The sequence below is a fragment of the Hemiscyllium ocellatum genome, chromosome 4 (assembly GCF_020745735.1).
Source record: "Hemiscyllium ocellatum isolate sHemOce1 chromosome 4, sHemOce1.pat.X.cur, whole genome shotgun sequence".
In the NCBI taxonomy this organism is placed as follows: Eukaryota; Metazoa; Chordata; class Chondrichthyes; order Orectolobiformes; family Hemiscylliidae; genus Hemiscyllium; species Hemiscyllium ocellatum.
In genome coordinates this window covers 47,705,026-47,729,938 of record NC_083404.1, presented here as the reverse complement: position 1 = coordinate 47,729,938, position 24,913 = coordinate 47,705,026, and the positions used below count along the sequence as shown (strand labels likewise).

At 39.2% G+C, this 24,913-nt stretch overlaps 1 protein-coding gene across 5 annotated transcripts in view; it reads right to left on the bottom strand.

The window, feature by feature from the left end:
* Positions 1 to 24,913, bottom strand: part of nfatc1 (nuclear factor of activated T cells 1) — a 281,481-nt gene that overhangs the window by 171,899 nt on the left and 84,669 nt on the right. For all 5 annotated transcript variants that reach the window (XM_060824249.1, XM_060824248.1, XM_060824246.1 and 2 more), the window contains 2 exons: positions 15,762 to 15,934; positions 8,989 to 9,129 (listed from right to left, as the gene is read on the bottom strand). In XM_060824249.1, coding sequence (XP_060680232.1) covers positions 8,989 to 9,129; positions 15,762 to 15,934 — 314 coding nt within the window. The remainder of the gene's footprint in view (positions 1 to 8,988; positions 9,130 to 15,761; positions 15,935 to 24,913) is intronic.

The window sequence follows — 24,913 nt, the reverse complement described above, 5'->3', positions numbered from 1 at the left end:
ATAGCCAAGTGCCAAAGTGCAGAGCAAACACAGCAAAATGCACATCTATTCAAAAGGGTAAAAGGTAAAGTTACCATAGTCCTACGGGACGATAAGGCTATTCTTTCATTAGAGTGAGACAGCTGATGGTGGTTCATCCTGAGGGTCACTATGCATTAGACAAGGGGAGAAGTCAAAAAGGAGTGTCCTTTATGGTAACTCTTCATGGCAAACCAGTTATACAGCTAACTAAGCTAACTGAACCCCCTACAGGTAGAAGATGGGAGGCTAGAATCAAGGGACTGAGGGGATGTGGCCATTGAGGGGTTTATATATGAGAATGAGAACATGGGGGAGGTTGGTGGAGAAAGAGAAGGTGAACCAATATTAGTTCAATGGCAATGGGGTAATTAAGTGTAGGGTCTGAGAACAGAAAGAGAAATCGCATTCCCCCAATAGACAACCCAAAAGCTGCCCCTGAATCACTCCCACTGTGTTGTCTCATGAATTGAAGGCAGGGTTACATCTACTGCACACACTCAACAAAATTGAATTTCTATTAGTGTATAAAAAAGTTAACTTAAGCTCTGCATGACAACAAAAATCGTCTACAAACTGAACCATAATAAACCTTCAAATCTACTTAAAATGAGTCTTCATAAATGACAGCAAAAAAAAATCACAGCCAAAGCAGCAGCAATGTCTCCTGATTTTAAAGAAATTGTGATTTGTCTCGCAAAATGCATTGACTGATAGAATATAACAAATACAATGTGTGTGTGTAAAGTCAGCTATTTACAGCAATGTGGTCCCCAAGTGTGACTGATACAGAAATTACTCAAAAAATCTCCCCTAGGCCAGGAATAGTAGTGTCACTTTAGATGACCATCTAATTTGAACCAGTGGAGGAAGTTCAAGTAATAGTGAGCAATTCTGCAGACTCAAAATTTGATTGAGTTTGCTTCCTAATATTCGTTGAAATTTGAAAGCCTCAACATCTTTAAAAAAATTTAAAGATTCATTCAAAAAGATTAAGTGTATGAAAAAAGCTTGAAATCTCCAAAATTCCTGCTGAAGTCCTATTTCCAGTCTCAAGAAAATCTTTGACAAATGTTCTGCCTTCTGGCAAATAACAGACCAGATCAATGATTACACAGAATTAAAGCAGCTAAAGGTAAATTTCTTTTTAAATAAGGGCGCTTTGCTCTATCTTAATCAGATGTGTATTTACTGTCCATTTATCTGTAGGTTCAGAAACTGCATGAATAGCACTCATTGATCACTATTTTGTTATTATGAAATTATTCACATTTGCAACCTCTGGTATCCAAATATATGCAATTAACCAGACAGATAGGAAACCTGTTGTTTGATTTGACTAGCACCACTACAAGCTTCACTATAATTGCATCACACACACAAAAAAAGAGACTAAGCAGCAAAATTCATGACAGGACACACATGCAATTTTACTTCACCATTTCCTATTTGGCATGCCAGAAAACATTAAGGCATGCTTCAGGTGTACATCAATTTTTGACAGCATTGTTATGTCTTAAGTATTGACAAACAATTTTTCATTGTCGCTGGGTCAAAATCCTGGAATTTCCTCCCCAAGGGCAATGTGGGTTAACCTACAGCATTTGGAACCCAGCGGTTCAAGAAGGCAGCTCACCACCACCTTCTCAAGGGCAGCTATGGATGGGCAATAAATGCTGACCAGCCAACGACACCCAAGTCCCAGAGTGAATTTAAAACAAAAACTTTGCTTTCATTTCAAATTTAATTTGACAAGTATGAAGTCTTATTCCTTCAGATTCTGGAAACATCTTTACACCACCCTTAAGCCACCCTTTATTTACATGGTTAAAAATCACAACATCAGATTATAGTCCAACAGGTTTATTTGGAAGCACTAGCTTTTGGAGCGCAGCTCCTTCATCAGGTAGCTGCCATGTGGAGAGTCCTTGACACTGATCCAGCTTCCTCGGAACCAGCTATCAGAATTTCTGCCAGTCCTGTTTATTTTTTTTTTCTTCACATAAAACCAGTCCTGTTTATATCCATCAGCCAGGACTCCCTGATTGGGTCAGATTAACAGTCTTAATCAGGGAACTCATATTCTATGAGGTCCACCTGGCTGACCTCGTTACAATCACTACATCCTTCCACCTCTGAGTCCAAGGACATAGGGCTGTTCTTTTTTATTGTAGCTCATCCTGGGGCATTTTAGCACCAGATCAGGTTCCTATACTTTGCTTCAGATATGGATGGCATGTAACGTACAATAGGTCACCTCTTGCACCTGGAGTAACTCAGAAGAAATTCATTCTCCCCTTCAGGCGGCAAAGGCATTGAGGCAGCAATGTTGGCCATGTCCATCTTATATACTAAGGTATATTCAAACATGAGAGACAGAAAATCCACTGGATCTGGAACTGTTGGAAAGGCAGTCAAGAAGCAAAGCATGATTTGCTCCTGCACTGTTTGCGAGTTGGCAGCATTCATATGGTCTTGGATGCTTTTTAGGACCATCAGGGCTATTCCCATGGTCCCTATACCAAAATTCGTCCCCTGAAGTAAACTATCTCTCTTGCTTAGTGGAGTCATGGGTCCAGTACTGGTGTTCTTGATGCCATTTCACCCTCCCAATCCCAGATCTGGGAAGATCAGATTTAACTTGGCAAAGTGTCTTCTCCCCACTAGCAACTCTGCTGCAGTTGCATAAGGGATGATCCTATAATCAAACAGGAACTGGGTCAGTTTGGTATCTCATGAAGCTATAGACTGTTTCCTTAAGCCTGCCTTCAAAGTTCGGACTACCCTTTCTGTCAGATGATTGGATGATGGATGGCATGGAGCTGTCACTGTATGAAAGGGTGCGAGAATGGAGACCAGGTTATGTATGAACTTTCTGTAAAAATTCATTCAATCAGTCTAAAGAAAGACCTAAGCTCCGGTACAGACGTGGGATCCGGGGCAACTTTGATCACCCTCACTTTAGCTTCTGACCTACTGTAACACAAGTAGGTCACTTGGGTGCCCGCAACACACATATTTTACTTCTAAGGCATTCGCCTGCCTGGCAGAAATGGCTAAAGACAATGTCCAAGTTCTCTAAGTGCTCCTTTTTGGTCTTCCCTGTTGAGCACATCATCTGGATAAATGGTGATCAGGGGTGAACCTTGTAAAATGTTGCACAGGCTGGTGATACTCCAAATGTCAGTTTTGTGTAGTGGCACAAACCCTTATGAGTAGTAACTGTATCATATTTCTGGGAATCCTCATCTTACTGCAGCTGCAAGTACACACAGCTCATGTCCAGTTTGGTAAAGAAAAGCTCCACAACACCCATCTCCCCCACCCCACCCAGTGAGGGTGTCCACTTCCATCGAAATACTATGCAACTCATAAGCTCCACTTGCTGCATTTTCTAATAATAAAACCAATTGTAGCACCTGTTTGAAGTTCAATAGGGCTAGTAGGCACTTTTGCATGGTTACATCATTAATCTTGCATACCAAATGGTGTCTCAACATCTCATTAAGGATTAAACCAAAGTCAAATGCCTCTGCCAGTCATCTTAACCTAGTCAAAACCTCCAATATGGATTCCCTGGGTTCTGAAATTACTGAGTAAAACTGGTAGCATCTCAGAATTAGAGGAGACTTGGATCGTAATATTCCTTAACTAAATCCATCAACTCTTGAACAGTTTTCCTATCTGGTTCCTCACTGAAAGTTAGGCTCCTAATAACTGAAAAAGCTGTGGATCCACAAGCTGTCAGGAGAATTAATCATGCTTTTCATTTGCTCTATTGTCATTTGCCTGGAAAAAATAATGCATTCTTTCCACGTACAGGACCCAGACTTCAAAGGCAGGGACAAAATAATGGCACGATGCCAGAAATTCTTACCCTATTCAAAGATAACTGTCACAAGTGAATTGTTTCAGGAGCATGCTTTTCCCTGGTTGCTATTAAAATAACTCCACAGTATCCCATCCCCAGATTACCCTTTATTTACGCATGGCAAGGCCTTAATACTAATCCTGCTCTCTCAGAGCCAGCTCTCAGAGTAAACAGGATGTTTGAGACTCCTATTTATATCGAGCAGACACAGCTTCCTGATTGGATCAGATTAACAGCCCCAATCAGGGAAATCACCTGGCTTACCTCATTACAATCACTACAGTTGCAGTTTATTTCCTTATCACACTCATTGTTTGCCATTTTCCTTGCACTCACTTTCATTTTCTGAGCACAACTTTACATTAAATTGAATATTTTCACCTACACTTCCTGGTTTAGTCGCTGTATGTCTCAATGAGAATTATTTATCTGATTGGTTGCAAAAGCATGCTGCTTGCCCTTCTCTCATAGTCTTGATCCCTTTTAGAGGGGATAGCACTGAAAAGAGAATTTCTAAATAACACAAGTTATCACTGGAAAAAGTCATGAAAAGTATATGGCTAACAAATATGTTTCGAAAGGCAAATACTGCTCCTTTGCCACTGACAGTAAAATCTGAGCCAATATTTAGGCATGAGCACTTGCATTACATTCATGCAGAGAGCACCAGAGATATCATGTGAATCATATGGATTCCTTACAGACAGGTGATAAAATGTAGAGTGAAAATATATAATATAATCCAATCACAATGTGAAAACATGCCTTACCAGAGTATTAAATTATGACCATTAATTTCAGAATGAAACTATACATGGCTTTCAACATTTTATCAGCAATTTAGCAACTATGAAGAATAGTTATACATTAGTTAAAGCTCTTGAGCAAGTTCTTGGCTTATGTTTTAGAGTGGAAAAGACAAATCATTAACAGCCAGTAGCACTTCATTTTCAGAAACACAGAAACAGAAGTTGTTATGCATCAGACAGAAGAGGCAGACAATTCCTCATGTTACGTCTGGAGGGCCATGAGGGAAATCTCAACTCCCACGCACTGGGATATCCTCCAAGAGGGAAACCTTAGACAATTGCATTAGCCTCTTCGGGTAAACATGTTTTGCAGGTTTACGCTGTTAATTTTTTTAAAAAAGCGATGGAAAAAGTGGTGGAGGGGGTAGTGGAAAATTATCCCACAGGAAAAAGATTTCTTCTTCTCAATACCTTACTGCTTAGGGGTATTAGTGTCATACAGGATGCCTTTTTGCATTGTATTGTGCCCTCAAAATTGGTAAGTCTGTAGTACACAACTAGTTCTTTGCTTTTTAGTCACTTAGGAATCAATGAAATATTACAATGGCACACACAACAACAATAAGAACTTACATTTACATAGCACCTTTACTATCCCAAGGTGTTGTTATTGTATTTCTCATAGTTGCTAAATTGCTGATAAATTGTCGAAAGCCACGTGTAGTTTTATTATGAAATTAATATTTGTAATATAATATGCACACACAGTTAAACAACATATTGCACAGATATATATGAATATATTTGCATGTGACTAAAAGCATGGTCAAATCAATGGACCTTAAAATTTTTTTAAAGTTGCAAAGTGACTGAGAGAAGTAGTGTGCTGCATAGAGATTTAAACCAGCCATTCCAGAGCTTGGGTCCTTGGCAGTATAAGGTACAGCCACCAATCACCAAGTGATTAAACTCCGAGATGTTCAACTGATCAAAATAAGCAGAACTCTGAAATCTTGGAGGTTTGTAGGGCTACAGGAGATTACAAAGATAGGCAGGGGTGAGATTAAGGAGGGGTCTGAATACAAAGATGAGAATTTTAAAACTGAAGCATTGTTTTACCAGGAAGCAAAATTAGCCAACAGCTTACAAAATAGAAAATTGTTCTTTTTTAATATCCAGGGATTTTTATAAAATGCAAATTAGCTATTGGGAAGGGTGGGGGAAGAAAAAAAAAGAGAAATGGTGAGGGAGGGAGATATTGAACAACAATAATGCAAATTATTTAAAACAAAATAAATGATAATTATCTAACAGCTATCTATTTGGTAGCAAAGACAAAAAGTTTATTAAAGAAAACATGGAGGTATTTGAAACTTTGAATTAATTTGAAAGGAATTGGGGCAACATTGAATACCACGTGAAAATATTTCATTGAAAGATTTTACTGAACATCAATTTTTAATGAACATTTTAGATCACACCTGGTGTTGTAAACTCTTGTTGCACGTACTCCTGGAAATTTAATCATGTGACCTACTTGCTGCAGCCTGTCCTTGTTTCCCTCACCCACAATGTCTCCTCATTTGTTATCTGACCTGTAAATCCTCCCAGACCCTGCCTTCCCATGCCAGCTGAAACACAATTAAGGCTCTTCCTTACTGGGTTAGATAATGCTTGGCTATCTATCAAACATCATTTATCCCCAGCTTCAACTTTTGAAATATTTTTTAATAGTAAGCCAAATGTTTTCAAAAGAAAATGACATTTTTTTAATGCTTCTATGTTGTTCCTACAAGGTTGCTTGCAACATACTGGATATTAACCTCAACTACTGAAGACTGTAGAACAATTCTAAAGGGTTGGCCAATCTACTTACACCTGTACTTAGAGTGACTCTCTTGATATTGCAAATTGGAACTTAGTATCCATTGTTTAGCTAAGACTGTCAAAACTGGGTCATGTCTTGTGAGGGAAACATCTGTTGCAAAACTGCCAATTTTCAGTGGATTAGATGGCCAAACTATAAGGACAGGAAGGATAGTGAATAGTTTCATACATGTTATCTAACACTCTAGCCCTGCTCAAGCATTTACCGGGAAAAATAATTTCCTTACAATTTGCAATGACCTGCCTAATCATTCTCGACTAAAAAATTACCTTCCATGGGGAAGATCCCCTTCTGCCGCATCATTTGTCGGAAAACAAAATCTCCCAATCCCCATAGGCACAATAACTAATGTTGACTAGGTTGCATCCAAAAAAAGTGAAGGTGCCTAGACTCCAGCATGTCAGACATAACGTCAAACTGTACTAAAAGGGCTCTTAAGTGGATGCGTACTAAGATGTTCAATTGATGGCTCATAGTTCAGAAGGTTTCCACAGGCAGCTGTGGAATTTATAGTTTGTGCCAGCATCAGGGAAACCCTCCAAAACAATAACCCTTAAAAGAGGTTCCTTTCATTCAGGTCATGACCATGACTCATAAATTCTAACACTGTCACTGTTGAGGAATAGTCATTTGAAAAAATTCCATACAGTATGAACTTTTTCATAAAATACACACTGAGATTTCAACTGCACAAAAGAAAAATGTCTATGCTATGACAAACCTTTTGTCTGGTTCCAACTCAATCATCATTGCAATCAAAACTGAGCTTGAGCCCAGGATAAGATCACCCTCTGACAGGATTAATTTGATGCTCTCCAGGTGGGTCTATCAAATATCATTCATAATTATCTTGCTCTCAGTTCATGTTAGTTACTTTGTTTAGCATTTATTGAAATATGTACATTGAACTTAGAGTAATGCATAAGTGCTAACTTTTTAATTCATGTGGTGCGTTCATTTGTAAATCTTTATTTTGAACCATTCCTCTGTAGAGGTATAGAAAAAGCTGCAAGGATTCTAAAAGGAGTACACTGCAAAAGTGTCAGCCAGCTGGAATTCCACACACCACGGCTGCGACAAAGCTCCAAAATAAGTGCATTTGGTCGGCTTCCAGACAAATAGGAAGCTGTCCTTGCTGGGAGAAAAAATACATTAAATACACTTATTTCCATGCTTCATTGCAAACATTTTGTACAGGAGTACTATTCAGCTACCATTACCAAGGAATCTTGCACTTTCGGACAAAGTGATTCTTTACTGCATTGATAGCACTCTTGCCTCATGGGTTCATGGTTTAAGCTTCAGTCCAGGCACATGAGATCATAATCTAGGCCAACACTTAATGCAGCACTACTGAAGCAGTGGTACACTGTTGGAAGTGATGCATTTTGGATGAGGCGTTAAGCAGAGGCTCTGTCTGCCCTGTCAGCTAGACTCATAAGATCCCATGGCAATACTGAAAGAAGAGGTCGGGATTTCTCCTAACATCCAAGCCAACAATGATCATTCAACTAAAATGATGAAAACAGATGGTCTGTTCATTTATTTAATTACAGCTTGAGAGAGCTCGATGTACAAATGGACTGCCACGTTTTCCCTCTGTTGTAACTATGACTACTCAAAGTATTTCAGTGGCTGTGATGTCCTAAAGTCATGAAAACCTTACAGAATTGCACAATATTTCTTCCTTCTATGCACCTTAAACAAATGTAAAATATCAGTTTCTAAAAAATTCACGTTAGATAAGTAGAAACGATTATAAATTTGGACAAAAATATGTGAAAAATGCTAATTTTTAGGATAAAACACAGTAGCTAAAAGGGAGCAATAGCCAGTTCTTAAACAAACGTCTACAAAAATACACTTAAAATTGCTCAATGTTCTATTTGTGAATTCATACCTTCAGAAGCTTACAAATGTAAAATAGATACATACTTATGCCAATTGCCAATTTAAAAGTATTCATAAAACAGCTGTATAAATAGAAGGTCCTAGTCTTTTCTTTTACAGGATTTTCAGACCTTAATCAGTAACATATTACTTTATACCATGGCTGGTCCCCGTGGTTTTCAGTAAAATATTTATACATTGTCCCTAGAATTCAGGGAAGCAGATGCATTCTTTTCTATGATTGACAGCTCAATATTTTATTTAAGGATTTCCAACTCAAGTCATATATTTTATTTCCCAAAAACCATGCAGAAATCCTTCTTACAAACAAAAAAGGGAAAAAAAATTGTTCAGCCAAAGTATTCTGAAAATGTAAAACGTAAATCAGCAGAGGAATGTGCATGACTTCTAATGATGTGGTTATAAAGGAACGTGTGAAAGCAACAAACCAGTTAAGTTAACCCCTTTCTTTGCAGAAAGACTTTACTCCTTGACTAATATACTAATTTACATGAATGAGCTTTTGTCCTGCCAAAGCGACAAGATAACATACTAAGCATCTTTCAACATACCAGCTGCCTTTTCCACAAAGATGACCTTTGACTCTGCGAGGAAGTTGTGACCACTTAAAATCATCATCTTTCCACCAATCACAGGATATCTGTCAATGCTTTGCTTTTCTATTAGTGGCAATTCTTGTGCAGATCTCTGAGCTGAGAGCAAAGGAATAAATTATTAGTCGTGTGCACTGAACTATCATTTCTAAGATCGACTGCATTTTACAATGTTTCTTAATTAGCATGCCACAATAACTCTGCAATTGCTAATGTACTCATTTGATTGTCTGAGGAAAATTAAAACAGTATAAAGCACAATTTCCAATCCAGTGATTAGAATCAAAAAATGGATATAAATTGTTTATATTTTACTTTCAGTTCAGAGTGTTATGCAAGCTTTAATTGAGATAACAGCCTTAAATAGATGCATTTCTACTTCTAGAACAGGTAGCTGTAAATGCAAAGACAATTATAACTCCCTCAGTCCCATACTTCTTCCTCCCACTAACAGTGCAAATGCTTTTCAATCAAACAGTTTAGGAAGCATCATCTACAATTTAAGCGATTCCTGACATCAGCTCTCTGTTACTGAAGTGCAAAATTGTTCAAGATCTAAAACTGAATGACAAAAGTATTCAATCCTTTGTTTGTTACCATTTCAGTCTTGCACCAAGCTTTGCTTCACAAAATTGATGCCGGGCTGAAATTCCACATGGATTTCTTCTGTAATAATTCCAAAGGGAGACTGCGAAGCTTCCCTGGGAATTTTTTGATCTAATGTTATACTGAAATACTTTGATTCACTTTAATGAACTGGATGAATAAGGGCGTTTTTTGCGTAAATAAAGTTTTCACACAAGGCAAAATGTAGTCCTACAGGATTGTAGGGAAAAAATTGGGTCAACTGAGGAGTCATACATTTTCATTGGCAGAAAGTTAGTATTCATAGCAGTGCTTTCTGTACTAACACTAGTTATTGGTGATATCACACAAGAATTGGTTTTAGGTTGCTTGCTCTTCACTATTTTTATTTACTGGGAGGAATAAAGTCTCGGTAAGGTACTAAACTGTACTAACATAGGTCCAAAATTGATGACTTTGGACAAGAATGGATGCAAGCAGATCTAGATGTAACGAAGTAAAATGTGACTTTAACCTGACAGAATATATTCAATTTACTTAAATACAGCATTTTAAACATTAGTAGAGTTTGCATCACAGATATGCATTGAGACTGTTCACTGTTATATTCCATGAGTCCCTTAACAGTCAAGGCCAGTGTCTCAAGATAACAGAAGAAAACTGAGTAACAAGAATTGTTTAGATGCTCATTTTAATCTTTTTAAACACCTCATAAAATCACACATAGCCCCTTCAAATCATAAGAACGCTTCAACCCAGAGTTTCAGCGTTGGGTTGATTCCAGGATTGCCATCCCCAAACCCAGAGCTAGTAATTTCCACTGGCCTGGGATAAGGATGTGATAGTGACCCCCAGCCCTGCAATGTCATTCGGCTAGGTCAACCAAGAGAGTACACATCTCATGGACTCTCACAATTTTTGTGGGATCCAGAGAGCTTCTTGGGCTCACGGTTCATGGCCGCTCTGAAAAGGTTACAATAATCGGCAGAGAAAAAGTACTGGAACAACTCAAGGAACTAAAATTTGGCGAACCTCCAGGACTCGATGACCTACATCCTTGGGTTCTAAAGTGATAGCTGCAGAGAAGTGGGCATGCTGGTCACAGTTTTTCCTAAGTTCACCAAATATTGGAACATTTCCAGCAGCTTAGAAGTTAGCAAGAGAGAGAGAGAATAAAATGAGGAACTACTGTACAGCTAACCAACATCACTGGGAACGTGATGGAACATTTTACTAAGAAAGTCTTAACCATGCATTTAGAAAAACATTGCATGATCAAATTGGCTCTATATTTGTAGTGTGGGGAACACATGGAATTGGGACTGAGATGAAGAAGGTTCCACTGAGGTACAGATCAACCATGTCTCTCTCTGAATCTTCTGGCCTACCACTAATGCTCACACATTGTATGCATGTGCTTTCAATTTAATACAATCCTACAGTTTCTTACTTCGTCATGGACTATTTGCCTTTCTCACAGTCTTCCTTTTTTCATGGGATATATCTTTATTGGAAGTTATTAACTATGTCCTGAAATGTCCATCACTATCCATACACTGTCTTGTCTTTTAATCTATTTTGCAAATATACTCTAGCCAGTTCTGTCACATACCTTTGCGATTGCCTTATAATCAATACATTCAGATGCAGGTTTGTCACCCACAAATTGAATGTGATATTTTATCAGGTTATTTTCACTCTTTCCTACAGAAATCTTTATTGTGCAATCAATAATTCCTTATTACACATACCAGATCTTAAATAGCCTGTTCCCTAGTTGAGTCTGCATTTTATCATTCGAAGAAACTGTCCCAAATGCACATATTCTCAAGGTTGTCCAATCTAAATAAACATGAAAGTTGCTCATGATTACTGTATTTTTCTTACAAGGCCTCATCATTTGTTTATTTATACTCCACCGACAGATTAAGGGGAGTATATAATTGCTTCATTGCCCTTTCCGAATCTTAGGTCCACCTAAAAATTGATTCGGCAACTTGATCTTCAGAGCTAATATCATTACTCACTGATGTATTGATCCCCTTCTTTACTAACAAAGCTATCCCACCTTATGCTTTCCTTTGCACATCACTCAGAAACGTCTAGCACACTTGAATATTTATTCCCCAGTCTTAGTCACCATATTTCTGCAATGATTATCAGATCATACCCATTTATTTCCCTTTGTGCCATCAATTCACCCAATTTGTTATAAATGCTGCATGCATTCAAATAACAAATCTTTGATTACCATTTTCCTACTCTAACACTATTTCCTGGTTCAGTGTTATGTTTGTAGACTGTTTCCCTTCCTGGTAAGCATTGGTTGTCATAACCTGTATCACAGCCCTGCACTTGTCCTTGACCTTTCTCATTAACTTTCTAAATTTCCACGCACCTAAAAACCCTATCCTTCACTTTTTAGTTTGATGCCTTACCTAAGAACAGAACAATAAAATGTACGAGAAGTAAGCCACAGTGCCCTTTGAACTTGCAATTCCATTCAACAGATGATCTGATTATGGCCATAATTGTGATTTTGTAACTGTCCCCAAAAGCTTTACTTCAAGATGATCAAAAATCTGTCTAACCTAGCTTTTAATATTCTTAATTTAACATGGCACAGCATGTCAAAGTTTCAGAATCCTCCAAGAAGAAAATCATCCTAGTTTCTGCCTCAACGTATTTTGAAACTATGCCACTTGTTCTATACTCCCTTACAAGGGAAATTATCTTCAGCATTTGCTATGCCAAACCCCCTCTAAACCTTATGTACTTCAATAAAATCATTTTTCATTCTTATTAACTACAACAAACGAAAGCCCAACTGGTTCAATCTTTCCTCCGAACACATTCCCTGCATCCTAGGAATCAATCTCGTGAATGCTCTTTGCACTGTCTCCACTGGAAGTATTTCCCTCCTTAAATAAGGAAAATAAAACCGTATACAGTACTCAAGGCGTAGACTCACTAAAAACCTGCACAGTCATAACAAGACTTCCCTTCTTTTATACTTTCCCCCCTTGAAATAAAAGAGAAAGTGAGGACTGCAGATGGTGGAGATCAGAGCTGAAAATGTGTTGCTGGAAAAGCGCAGCAGGTGAGGCAGCATCCAAGGAGCAGGAGAATCGATGTTTCAGGCATATTCCTGAAGAAGGGCTCACGAAACGTCGATTCTCCTGCTCCTTGGATGCTGCCTGACCTGCTGCGCTTTTCCAGCAACACATTTTCACCTCTTGAAATAAAGGCCAACATTCCACTTATCTTCCTAACGACTTGCTTTACTTCCATACTAACTGTTTAGGATTCAGGACACCCAGATCCTATTCACTGCAGCCCTTTTCCATTTATATAATATTATATTTTCCTCTACCATATTTTCCCCTGTTATACGCCACAGTCATCAGGGTCAGAAGTCTCATCATCCGGGTCATTTGCTTGTCAGATACCTTTCCACTCACGGTAGTGACTATCCTACATTCCTCCCTTCCTTTTGACTCTTCCTACTAATTTTGGGATACTTTTAGTGTTTTCTACCACAAAGACAAATATAAAATTCCACCTGAATATCTGATTTACATGACAATGGTCACAGCATGGTTCAAGAAAAAACCATCCTAACAGAACAGATACAGTTCCGCAGATAGTCTCCCTAATGAAGAGCTTTTGCCCGAAATGTCGATTTTACCGCTCCTCAGATGCTGCCTGAACTGCTGTGCTCTTCCAGCACTACTAATCCAGAATCCCTAATACTAATGTCAGGTTCTCATGATTTGAAACCCATTCCTCCCACACCAAAAACTTTACACCACCCATTCAATGCTCTGATCATACTGAGTCTATGCCAGTCAAATCAAGTTGATGCAACCTGTCCTCAAGCTAGTCTCTTAAGCCCTGGTGCAATTCTGGTGAATTTCCAATTTTGTCTCTTGAGATAATTTTTGCCTTTTTTGATTGTTGGCCCTCAAAACAGTACGCACTGTTCCAGACTAAGATTCTGAATAATTAAAACATCACTATTTAATTTTCTTTTATTTTAACTACATTGTGGTAAAGTCTAACATACAATTAGCCTTTTGTATTACTTTTTCTATTTGTACATTAGCTTCGCAACCTTCTCAACTTGAATGTGAATCCATGTCCAAGTGAGTCACGCACTACCCTTCACTCAAATTGTCAAGATAGTAAATTGTTGTGTGATATATAAAATTTGTATCAAATAAAATCATGGGTATTTTGTTTGAAATTGTGCATTAAAATAGTCAGAGAAGCATTGATTAAAGATAGGGTATACACAATTAGAGGTTGCGGGTGCATTGTTTGAAAGCCTGGTGTATGAGTTGAAGGTGTAAACATTACAGAGTCAATTTACCATGTGCTGGAATATTGCACTAAGACTAACCACTGAAAAACCATTTTGGCTAAAATAAGATTCAGCGGATGGTACTAATCAGTACCAGAGATCACACATAAAGCAAGCATGCCTGCATCCAGTCAACCTCAATATAGACGTTTATAATGTAGTGTTAAATGTAAGGCAAACTAACATGTAACTCTGCAATGACTTTTACACCCAGCTCAACATTAGGCAGTATGTTTCTTCACAACAACACTGTTTTTTTCCCTGCTGTTGCTACAAGAAATTTTATGAAATTTAGTTTTCCTGATTGTTGGTTTTCTGGTTTGGTTTTGAGCTACACCTATCAGTTATGCTGAAGATTCTATCATGAATCAATACTGAATAAAATTGAGGTCAGTTGTACTCAACCACATGGCTGCATAATTCATAATCATTCCAAGTTCATGCATGTAGAACATACAACTTAGAGAAGGTTCCAACAGAAGAACAACATTGACAGAGAAAGACAAATCTAAAACGAAAGCTAGATGGTGCTGAGACAAGTATTTGGAAGTGGATAATGTTTATATTAGCGTTTGTGACACAGTCCTTTTCAGAGGTTTTTTAATTCAGTAACTCCTACAAGCAGAAAATATAGACAAATAACTTCTTTCATTAATGTAGTCCCATGTGCTGTGCAGAATATAATGCACCACGGCGGTATTATGCACATACAGCTGTTTACAGAGTTTTACCAGCCTGTCAGGAGAAAATGTAAGGTGACAAGTCTCACTACAAACAATCCTATTGGAAAAGCATATACGAAACTTATAGTAATGCAAGTTTTCTTGTGCCTCCTAAAATATTAATGTGCAAAATCTAAACAGAATCAAGCAAAAGCATATAATTGCAACTTATTTCACTTAGACATAGCCATTGCCAACTTACTTTTTTTATTTTTTCCTGAGATGTGGCCATCACTGGCTAGGACAGCATTTGTTGCCCATTGCTAACTGCCTTTAAACTGAGTGATTTGCTGTGAATCTAGATGCACACACAGGCCAGACTGGGTAAGGATGGCAGATTTCTTTCCATAAGAGATGTAAGTGAGCTGTGCAAAGCTCGTAATCTTGTGATGCTATTATACGGTGCAAGTGAGTGTGTGCCAAGCCCCTCTGTTTAGAGAGGCTGCAGGCAAACCAAGAACATAAGTGCACAGCTCCCATGTTCAAGGTAGAAATGTTCAAAATGAAGGGCAAGTTGGAAGGTCAATGCTGCAATGTTACAGCTCTGTTTCTGGTCTGCACTCAGGATTTAATCTTCCAGTGGGAGCACTGAACTTACCCCCATCTAACGTTACGATAGGCATTCAGAAGAATTCTCGTTTAGTTTTTGGTTTATTCATTTATGGGATGAGAGTATTACTTGAAAGGTGAGCATTTATTGTCCTACCAAAAAAGGTGCGAGAACTAAGTGGCTTTCTGGACCATTTCAGACAGCAATTAAGAGTCAACCATATTGCTATGGATCTGGTGTCAGGATTGCGAGGATGGCAGATTTCCTTCCCAAGAAGAGTGTTAGTGAAGGTAATGGGTTTTTAAGACAATCAATAGTGCTTACATGGTCACCATTAGCCTAGTTTTTAAAAAAAACAAATTCTCAATATTTATTGAATTTAAATTTCACCATTTGCTGCAGTTGGATTTGAACACATGTCCTCAGAACATCAGTTTGGGACTCTGGATTGCTAATTCAGTGACATTACTACAATTCAATCTACCTAAAGCAGAAAGTGAATTATACTTACAGCATTCAATTGGGTTTGATGAAACCTGCAGTGAGATAGTTCTACCGTTAGGTTGTGGAATATGTACACGAAAGACCAGTCTCACTCTCGTATTCTTCCTTCCAATATCAGTCTCGCCTTTCCTCAGCTCAATATCAGAATTCCTAAGTTTTAGTATCCCAGCACAATCAATACTGTTGGATGACAAAAAAATAGTTTTGTTATTATAAAGACAGATTTTTAAACCTAAATTACTTTTCCAGCTATAATAAACATGATAGGATTTGAATTGTTTATCACCTGACTGCAACATGTAAATAATGTTTACCTTGCTAAATAATAGATAGGTTTACTGATGTAATTTATTGCCTTTTTGTACAACCAGACTTAAACCATTCAGAGAAAATTCATTTAGAAACTGCTGGCAACATGGTACAACAGTGCTTAGACAGCAGATTGACTTGTAAAAATGTTGAGTTATGCCAACTGAAGTAAAAGGAAATACTTAAGACATGATACTAAAAAAGCAGCTAGAATTGAACTCATTCATGTAATACACAGCTAAACTATGACAAAATAGAGCATCAAAACATACAAATGTTGGTTGAAGAGAGGTTTCAGGTGTGTTACAGAAGATTGAGTGTCACCATTAAATTCCAGAACATTGAAAATTACTTACGCTCATTTCCAGGAAAGATATGTGTTATAATTGCATGTAAGCTTGGTGATGGTGACATTTGCTATTTCGTGTACAAAACAGGAATGGGCTGTTAACTCCTCAAGCCTGTCTCACCATTCAGTGATATCATGGCAGATTTGTGATATAACTCCATGTAGCCCATTTTTTTATCATGCTTCTTTATAACTTTAGATAACAACAATTTGTTATCTAAAGGAAATTTGTTACTAAAGGAACAATTTGTTATCTGAAGGAAGGAAATTGAAGTACAGGTCCTCAAGGGTCATAATCTCCAGATTACTGCCTGAGCCACACGCCAGTTGGCATAGGGATAAGAAAATTAGGGAAGTAAACACGTGGCTAAGGGATTGGTGTGGGAAAGAGGGATTCCACTTCATGGGGCATTGGCATCAGTTTTGGAACCGGGGAGGATCTGTACCGTTGGGACGGTCTCCACCTGAACCGATCAGGTACCAATGTTCTAGCGAAGAGGATAAATAGGGTGGTCAGTAGGACTTTAAACTTTTGAGTTGGGGGGGGGGGGGAAGTGAAAGCGACAGGGAGTATGGAGTTAAATGGAAAGATAAGCAGCAGGATAACAGGTGTGCAGACGGATTTAAGCTTGAGGCAGACTGGGAATGCAGCAAAAAGGAAGGATAACTTAGGACATCTTATGACTTCCAACATCTCTAATGATAAGAAAGTTAGCATTAGCTCGTAGCATTCGTAACAAAGCAGATGAACTAATGGCACAGATCATCGTGAATGATTATGAAGTGGTAGGCATCACAGAGACATGGTTGCAGGGGGTCAGGACTGGCTGTTAAACATCCAAGGATTTTCAACTTATCGAAAAGACAGGGAGGTGGGCAGAGGGGACGGGGTTACCTTGTTAGTTAAGAACAAAATTAAATCTATGGCACTGAATGACATAGTGTCAGATGATGTGGAGTCTATGTGGATGGAATTGAGGAACCACAAAGGCAAAAATCATAATGGGAGCTATGCACAGACCTTCGAACAGTGGTCAGGATCAGGAGCGCAACATGTACTGGGAAATAGAGAAGGTATGTCAGAAAGGCAAGGTCATGGTGATCATGGGAGACTTCAGTATGCAGGTGGACTGGGTAAATAATGTTGCCAGTGGATCCAAAGAAAGGGAATTCATGGAATGCTTACAGGATGGTTTTTTAGAACAGCGTGTCATGGAGCCCACAAGGGAGCAGGCTATTCTGGACCTAGTGCTATGTAATGAACCAGATTTTATAAAAAAAATCTTAAAGTAAGGGAACACTTAGGAAACAGTGATCATAATATAGTAGAGTTCAATCTGCAGTTTGAAAGAGAGAAGGCAAAATCGGATGTAATGATGTTACAGTTAAATAAAGGTAATTATGATGGCATGAGAGAGGAACTGACAAAAATAGACTGGAAGCAGAGCCTAGCGGGGAAGACAGTGGAGCAAAAATAGCAGGAGTTTGTGGGTATAATTGAGGATACTGTACAGAGGTTCATCCCAAGAAAAGAAAGATTATCCAGGGAGGGATTAGATAGCCATGGCTGACAAAGGAAGTCAGGAAATGTATTAAAGAAAAAGAGATTCTATAAAGTGGCCAGGAGCACTGGGAAATCAGAAGATTGGGAAGGCTACAAAAACAAACAGAGGATCACAAAGAGAGAAATAAGGAAGGAGAGGATCAAACATGAAGGTAGGCTAGCCAGTAATATTAGAAATGATAGTAAAAGTTTCTTTCAATACATAAGAAACAAACAACTGGCAAAAGTAGACATTGGGCCACTTCAAACTGATGCTGGAAGCCTAGTGATGGGAGGTAAGGAAATAGCTGGAAATCTTAATAAGTACTTTGCGTCAGTCTTCACAGTGGAAGAAATGAATAATATCCCAACAATTAAAGGGAGTCGGGGGCTGAGTTGAGTATGGTTGCCATTAAAAAAGAGAAAGTGCTAGAAAAGCTAAAAGGTCTTAAAATTGATAAATCTCCTGGCCCCAATGGGCTACATCCTAGAGTTCTGAGGGAGGTGGGTGAGGAAATAGTGGAGGCGTTGGTTGAGATCTTTCAAAAGTCACTGGAGTCAGGGAAAGTCCTGGATGATTGGAAGATCGCTGTTGTAACCCCCTTGTTCAAGAAAGGATCAAGACAAAAGATGGAAAATTATAGGCCAATTAGCCTAACCTCGGTCATTGCTAAAATTCTAGAATCCATCATGAGGTTTCTAAATTCTTGGAAGTGCAGGGTCGGATTAGAACAAGTCAACATGGATTTAGTAAGTGAGGTCGTGCCTGACAAACCTGTTGGAATTCTTTGAAGAGGTGACAAGTAGGTTAGACCAGGGAAACCCAGTGGATGTGGTCTATTTAGACTTCCAAAAGGCCTTTGATAAGGTGCCACACTGGAGGCTGCTGAGGTGAGCTACTGGTATGGATTGAGGATTCGCTGTCTGACAGAAGGCAGGGACTTGGGATAAAAGGTTCTTTTTCGGAATGGCAGCCAATGACAAGCGGTGTCCCACAAGGTTCAGTGTTGGGGCCGCAGCTGTTCACGTTATATATTAATGAACTGGATGAAGGGACTTGGGGCATTCTAGCGAAGTTTGCCAATGATATGAAGTTAGGTGGACAGGCAGGTAGTATTGAGGAAGTGGAGAGGCTGCAGAAGGATCTAGACAGTTTGGGAGAGTGGTCCAGGAAATGGCTGATGGAATTCAATGTGAGCAAATGCAAGGTCTTGCACTTTCGAAAAAAGAATACAAGCATGGAGTACTTTCTAAACAGTGAGAAAATTCATAGAGCCAAAGTACAAAGGGATCTAGGACCGCTAGTCGAGGATTCTCTAAAGGTAAACATGCAGGTTGTGTCCGTGATTAAGAAAGCGGATGCAATGTTGTCATTTATCTCAAGAGGGTTGGAATATAAAAGCACCGTTGTGCTACTGAGACTTTATAAAGCTCTGGTTAGGCCCCATTTGGAGTACTGTGTCCAGTTTTGGTACCCACACCTCGGGAAGGACATACTGGCACTGGAGCATGTCCAGCAGAGATTCACACGGATGATCCCTGGAATGGTAGGTCTAACATATGAGGAACGGCTGAGGATCCTAGGATTGTATTCATTGGAGTTTAGAAGATTAAGGGAAGATCTAATAGAAACTTATAAGATAATACATGACTTGGAAAGGGTGGACGCTAGGAAATTGTTTCTGTTAGTCGAGGAGACTAGGACCCGTGGACAAAGTCTTAGAATTAGAGGGGGTAAATTCAGAACAGAAATGCGGAGACATTTCTTCAGTCAGAGAGTGGTGGGCCTGTGGAATTCATTGCTGCAGAGTGCAGTGGGGGCCGATACGCTAAATGTCGTCAAGGCAGAGATTCTTGATGTCACAAGGAATTAAGGGCTACTGGGAGAATGCGGGTAAGTGGAGTTGAAATGCCCATCAGCCGTGATTGAATGGCGGAGTGGACTCGATGGTCCGAATGGCCTTACTTCCACTCCTATGTCTTATGGTCTTATTTCTCAATCTCAGGTTCAAAAGGTACAATTAACCTATCAATTACTATTTATGCTGAATACTCCTATGTGTTTTGTTATTTCACTCCTGAAAGGTCTGGCTTTAATTTTTAGACTATACCCTGTGGTCCGTGTTGGATTCAATGGTCTGTTTTACTATGGAGTCTGTTTAATATTGGTACTCACTGTGCTTAATTGCTTAAACCAGGGTGTGGACTCTGAGAAAAGTAAACAGAGCTGTAGAAAAAGTTGGAATGCAGAGCTAGAATCATATAAAAGACATATAAAGCACTGCATAAAATACTGAATAAAGTTGCGACAATCATGGAATCTAACCTCATCTCCACATTGAACTGGGATATATGAAACACACAACATTCTTAAACTTCCAACCAGTGAAAACAATTTCTCTTCACTGTTGCTTTTGACCACTGCATTCAAATCATCCATCAATCTTCTAATCCTAAAACCATTGTGCTTCTGTTCTAAGTGACAAAAGGATAGTGGCAAAATATACGCAATTTAGTGACTTTCCAAAAGTTGTTGCATTTCTTACCTCTGCCTATTCTAAGTTTCAATCTAACATCAGTTTACTGATTCAGTAAAACATTAACTACTATAATGCGGAATACAGGCTAAGGCTGGAATAAGGAAGGCTAAGAACAAGCAATAGGAAAGGATGGCAGACTGCAGTAAAAGAAACATATCAATACCAAAAGATTAATGAAGGATGTAGTGGCATCCACATGGAACAAGTAGGGTAAACTGTTCACTGGCGCAAAAGGTATGGCAGAGGTACTAAATGCGTGCTTTGCTTCTGTCATTACCGGATTAGGAAAATGGTGACAATGACCAGTTGAAAATGTGGGTGTTGAGCAACTGAGCAGTTGTGCTGCCATAGTGATCAATAAATAAGTGGACAAAAAGGTGGCAGATGAAGTATAATGTGGGAAAATGTGAAGCGTTCATTTTGGAAGAGAGAATAAAAGAACAGAATATTATTTAAATATAGAAAAGCTGTAGAAAGCTGCAGCACAAAGGGATTTAAAGTACTAGTGCACAAAACACAGGAAGCTAGCACGTAGATGCAGCAGGTTATCAAGAAGATGAATGGAATGTTGGCCCTTATTTCAAGAGAGTTGGAATATAAGAGTGGGGAAATTTTATTGCAACAGACACTGGTGAGACTATATCTGGAGCACTATGGGCAGTTTTGGTCCACTTATTTAAGGAAAGATATCATTTCACTGGAGGCAACTCAGAGAAGGTTCCCTAGAAGGATCCCTCTGATGGAGGGATTATCTTATGAACAAAGGTTAAACAAGTTGAAACTTTACTCACTCTTTGCTTCCTCACTCTCCATGGGAGTTATACTGGGGGATTAGAAGGAGGGGAATGTTGTTCCTCTTTTCAAGAAGGGTAATAGGGAAATCCGTGACAATTACAGACCAGTCAGTCTTATGTCTGTGGTCAGCAAGGTTTTGGAAAGAATTCTGAGGGATAGGATTTATGACTATTTGAAAAAGCATAGTGTGATTAAAGGGAGTCAGCATGGCTTTGTGAAGGGCAGGTCATGCCTCACAAATATTATTGAGTTCTTTGAGGAGGTGACAAGACAGGTTGACAAAGGTCGAACAGTGGATGTGATGTTTATGGACTTCAGCAAGGTATTTGATAAGGTTCCCCATGGTAGGTTCATTCATAAAGTCAGGAGGTATGGGATACAGTGAGATTTGGCTGGCTGGGTTGAGAAGTGGTTGGCTGACAAAAGGCAGAGAGTGGTTGTAGATGGAAAGTATTCTGCCTGGAGGTCAGTGTTGAGTGGTGTGCCACAGGGCTCTATTTTTTGGCCTCTGCTCTTTGTAGTTTTTATAAATGACTTGGATGAGGAGGTTGAGGAGTGGGTTAGTAAATTTGCTGATGACACAAAGGTTGGACATACCATTGATAGTATCGAGGGTTATTGCAGGCTGCTGCGCAACATAGACAGGATGCAGAGCTGGACTGAGAAATGGCAGATGGAGTTCAACCTGGATAAATGCGAAGTAATGCATTTTGGAAGGTTGAACTGGAATGCTGAATATAGGATAAAAGACAGGATTCTTGGCAGTGTGGAGGAACAGAGGGATCTTGGTGTTCAAGTACATAGATCCCTCAAAGTTGCCACCCAAGTGGCTAGGGTTGTAAAGGAAGCATGTGGTGTTTTGGCTTTCATTAACAGGGGGATCAAGTTTAACAGCTGCAAGGTTTTGCTACAGCTCTACAAGTCTCTAGTGAGACCACACTTGGAATATTGTGTCCAGTTCTGGTCGCCCTACTATAGAAAAGGTACAGAGGCTTTGGAGAGGATGCAAAGAAGGTTTACCAGGATGCTGTCTGGACTAGAGGGCCTGCCTTATGAAGAGAGGTTGACTAAGCTCAGACTTTTCTCTCTGGAGAGAAGGAGGAAGAAAGGTGACCTGATCGAGGTATACAAGGTAATGAGAGGCATGGAGAGAGTCAATAGCCTGAGACTTTTTTCCCAGGACAGGACTGACTGGCACAAGGGGTCATAGCTTTAAGATATTAGAAGAAAGGTATAGAGGAGACGACAGAGGAAGGTTCTTTATGCAGAGAGTTGTGAATGCATGCGGTGATGGTGGAAGCAGAGTCATTAGGGACATTTAAGCGACTGTTGTACATGCACATTGATAGCAGTGAATTGAGGGGTGCGTAGGTCAAGTTATTTTATTTCACATTAGGATTAATCCTCAGCGCAACATCATGGGTTAATGGACCTGTTCTGTGCTGTACATTTTTATGTTCTATGTTCTAAGAATGAGACATGAACTCATTGAAACATGTACAATTTTTAAGGGGCTTGACAGGGTAAATGCTGAGAGGATGTTTCCCCTCATGGGCAAGTCTAGGACTAGAGGGAATAGTCTCAGACTAAAGGAGCACCAATTTAAGACTGAGATTAAGAGGAATTCCTTATCGGAGGGTTGAGTCTTTGGAACTCATTGCCACAGAGATTTTTTTTGGCCAGAGTTCTTGTGTATATTTCAGGCTGAACTAGGTAGATTTTTGATTTGTAAGGGAATCAAGAGTTACGGAAAAAGGACAGGAGATGAACATTAAGAATGTCAGCCATGATCCTATTGAATGACAGACCAGACTTAGATTAGTAAGTCTAATCTAAGTCTGGTCTGTCATTCAATAGGATCATGGCTGACATTCTTAATGTTCATCTCCTGTCCTTTTTCCGTAACTCTTGATTCCCTTACAAATCAAAAATCTACCTAGTTCAGCCTGAAATATACACAAGAACTCTGGCCAAAAAAAATCTCTGTGGCAATGAGTTCCAAAGACTCAACCCTCCGATAAGGAATTCCTCTTAATCTCAGTCTTAAATTGGTGCTCCTTTAGTCTGAGACTATTCCCTCTAGTCCTAGACTTGCCCATGAGGGGAAACATCCTCTGATGAGCTGAATGCCTATTCCTGTTCCTACTTCTTATATTCTTATGGTACAAAGTAGAGGCACTAAAAAGTCTGGCAACACACCAGATTTAGTAATCATCAGATCCAGATGGGCCATATCCTAGATTGCTGACAAGGATATGGGAGCAAATTGCAGAGCTGCTGACACAAATTTTCTAGGCCTCTCTGAACACAGGACTAGTCCTGGGGGATTGGGGAACTGGAAATGTGACACCATTGTTTAAGAAAGGGGCAAAAGATGACCCAGGTAACTACAGACCTTTCAGCTTGATGTCAATAGTGGGAAAACTGATGGAGGCTATAATACAAGATAAAGTAAATATACACACTACAGAGAAAAATATGTTAATATAAGACAGCCAGGATGGCTTTGTCAAGGGCAGGTCATGTCTGACAAATGTGACTGAGTTCTTTGACAAAATATTAACAGGCAGTGGATGAGGTTAGTACTGTATGTTTGGACTTCCCAAAAACATTTGATACTGTTAAACATGGCAAATTAAAAGTGTCTGAGATTAACAGGCTCTTGACAGCATGGTTTAGAGTTGTCCGAAATATAGGAAAGACAGAATAGGTACAGATGGGCATTTCTCAGATTGGATATTAGTTGAAAGTGATGTTTCCCAGGGCTCAATGCTTTTACTGATTTATATAAATGATTTGGAGATGGGTGTTAAGGGCAAAGTCTAAATTTGCAGATGATACTAAACTAGGGAGGATAGTGGATTGTAAGAATGATAGTGAGTTTGCGAATTGTGAGAACGATGCTGAGCGACTTCAGAGGACGTTGATAAGTTGGCCAAATTGGCATACACCTGGTAAATGAATTTCTATGCAGAAAAATCTGAATTAGTGCATTTTGGTTGAAGAAAGACAATACAGGTTCCATGGTACACCTTTGAGGTGAGTACAAGATCAAACGGACTTCGGGTTCACATGCATAATTCTCTGAAAGTGGCCTGGAAATGAAAACAGTTGTTTAGAAGATTTATAGCATCTTTGGGTTTATAAATAAAGGCATAGAGTATAAAAGCAAGGAGGTGATGCTACTCCTCTACAAATTGTTGTTCAGGTCACATTTGGCGTATTGTTTTCAGTTATTAAGAAAAGATATTAAAGCATGGGAGAGAGAATAAAGGAGATTTACTAGAATGATATCAGGAATGAGAGATTTTAGACACAAGGAAAGATTACAGAAACTGGGTTTATTCTCCTTGGAGCAGAGAAAATTAAGGGTGACCTTACTGAGGTGTTCAAAATTATGAACAATTATTGTGGTTCTGTTCGCCGAGCTGGGAGTTTTTCTTGCAAACGTTTCGTCCCCTTTCTAGGTAACATCTTCAGTGCTTGGGAGCCTCCTGTGACGCGCTTCTGTGCTGATTCCTCCGGCATTTATACTGGTTTGAATCTGCCGCTTCCGGTTGTCAGTAGCTGTCCGCTGCAGTGGCCGGTATATAGGGTCTATGTCGATGTGTCTGTTGATCGAA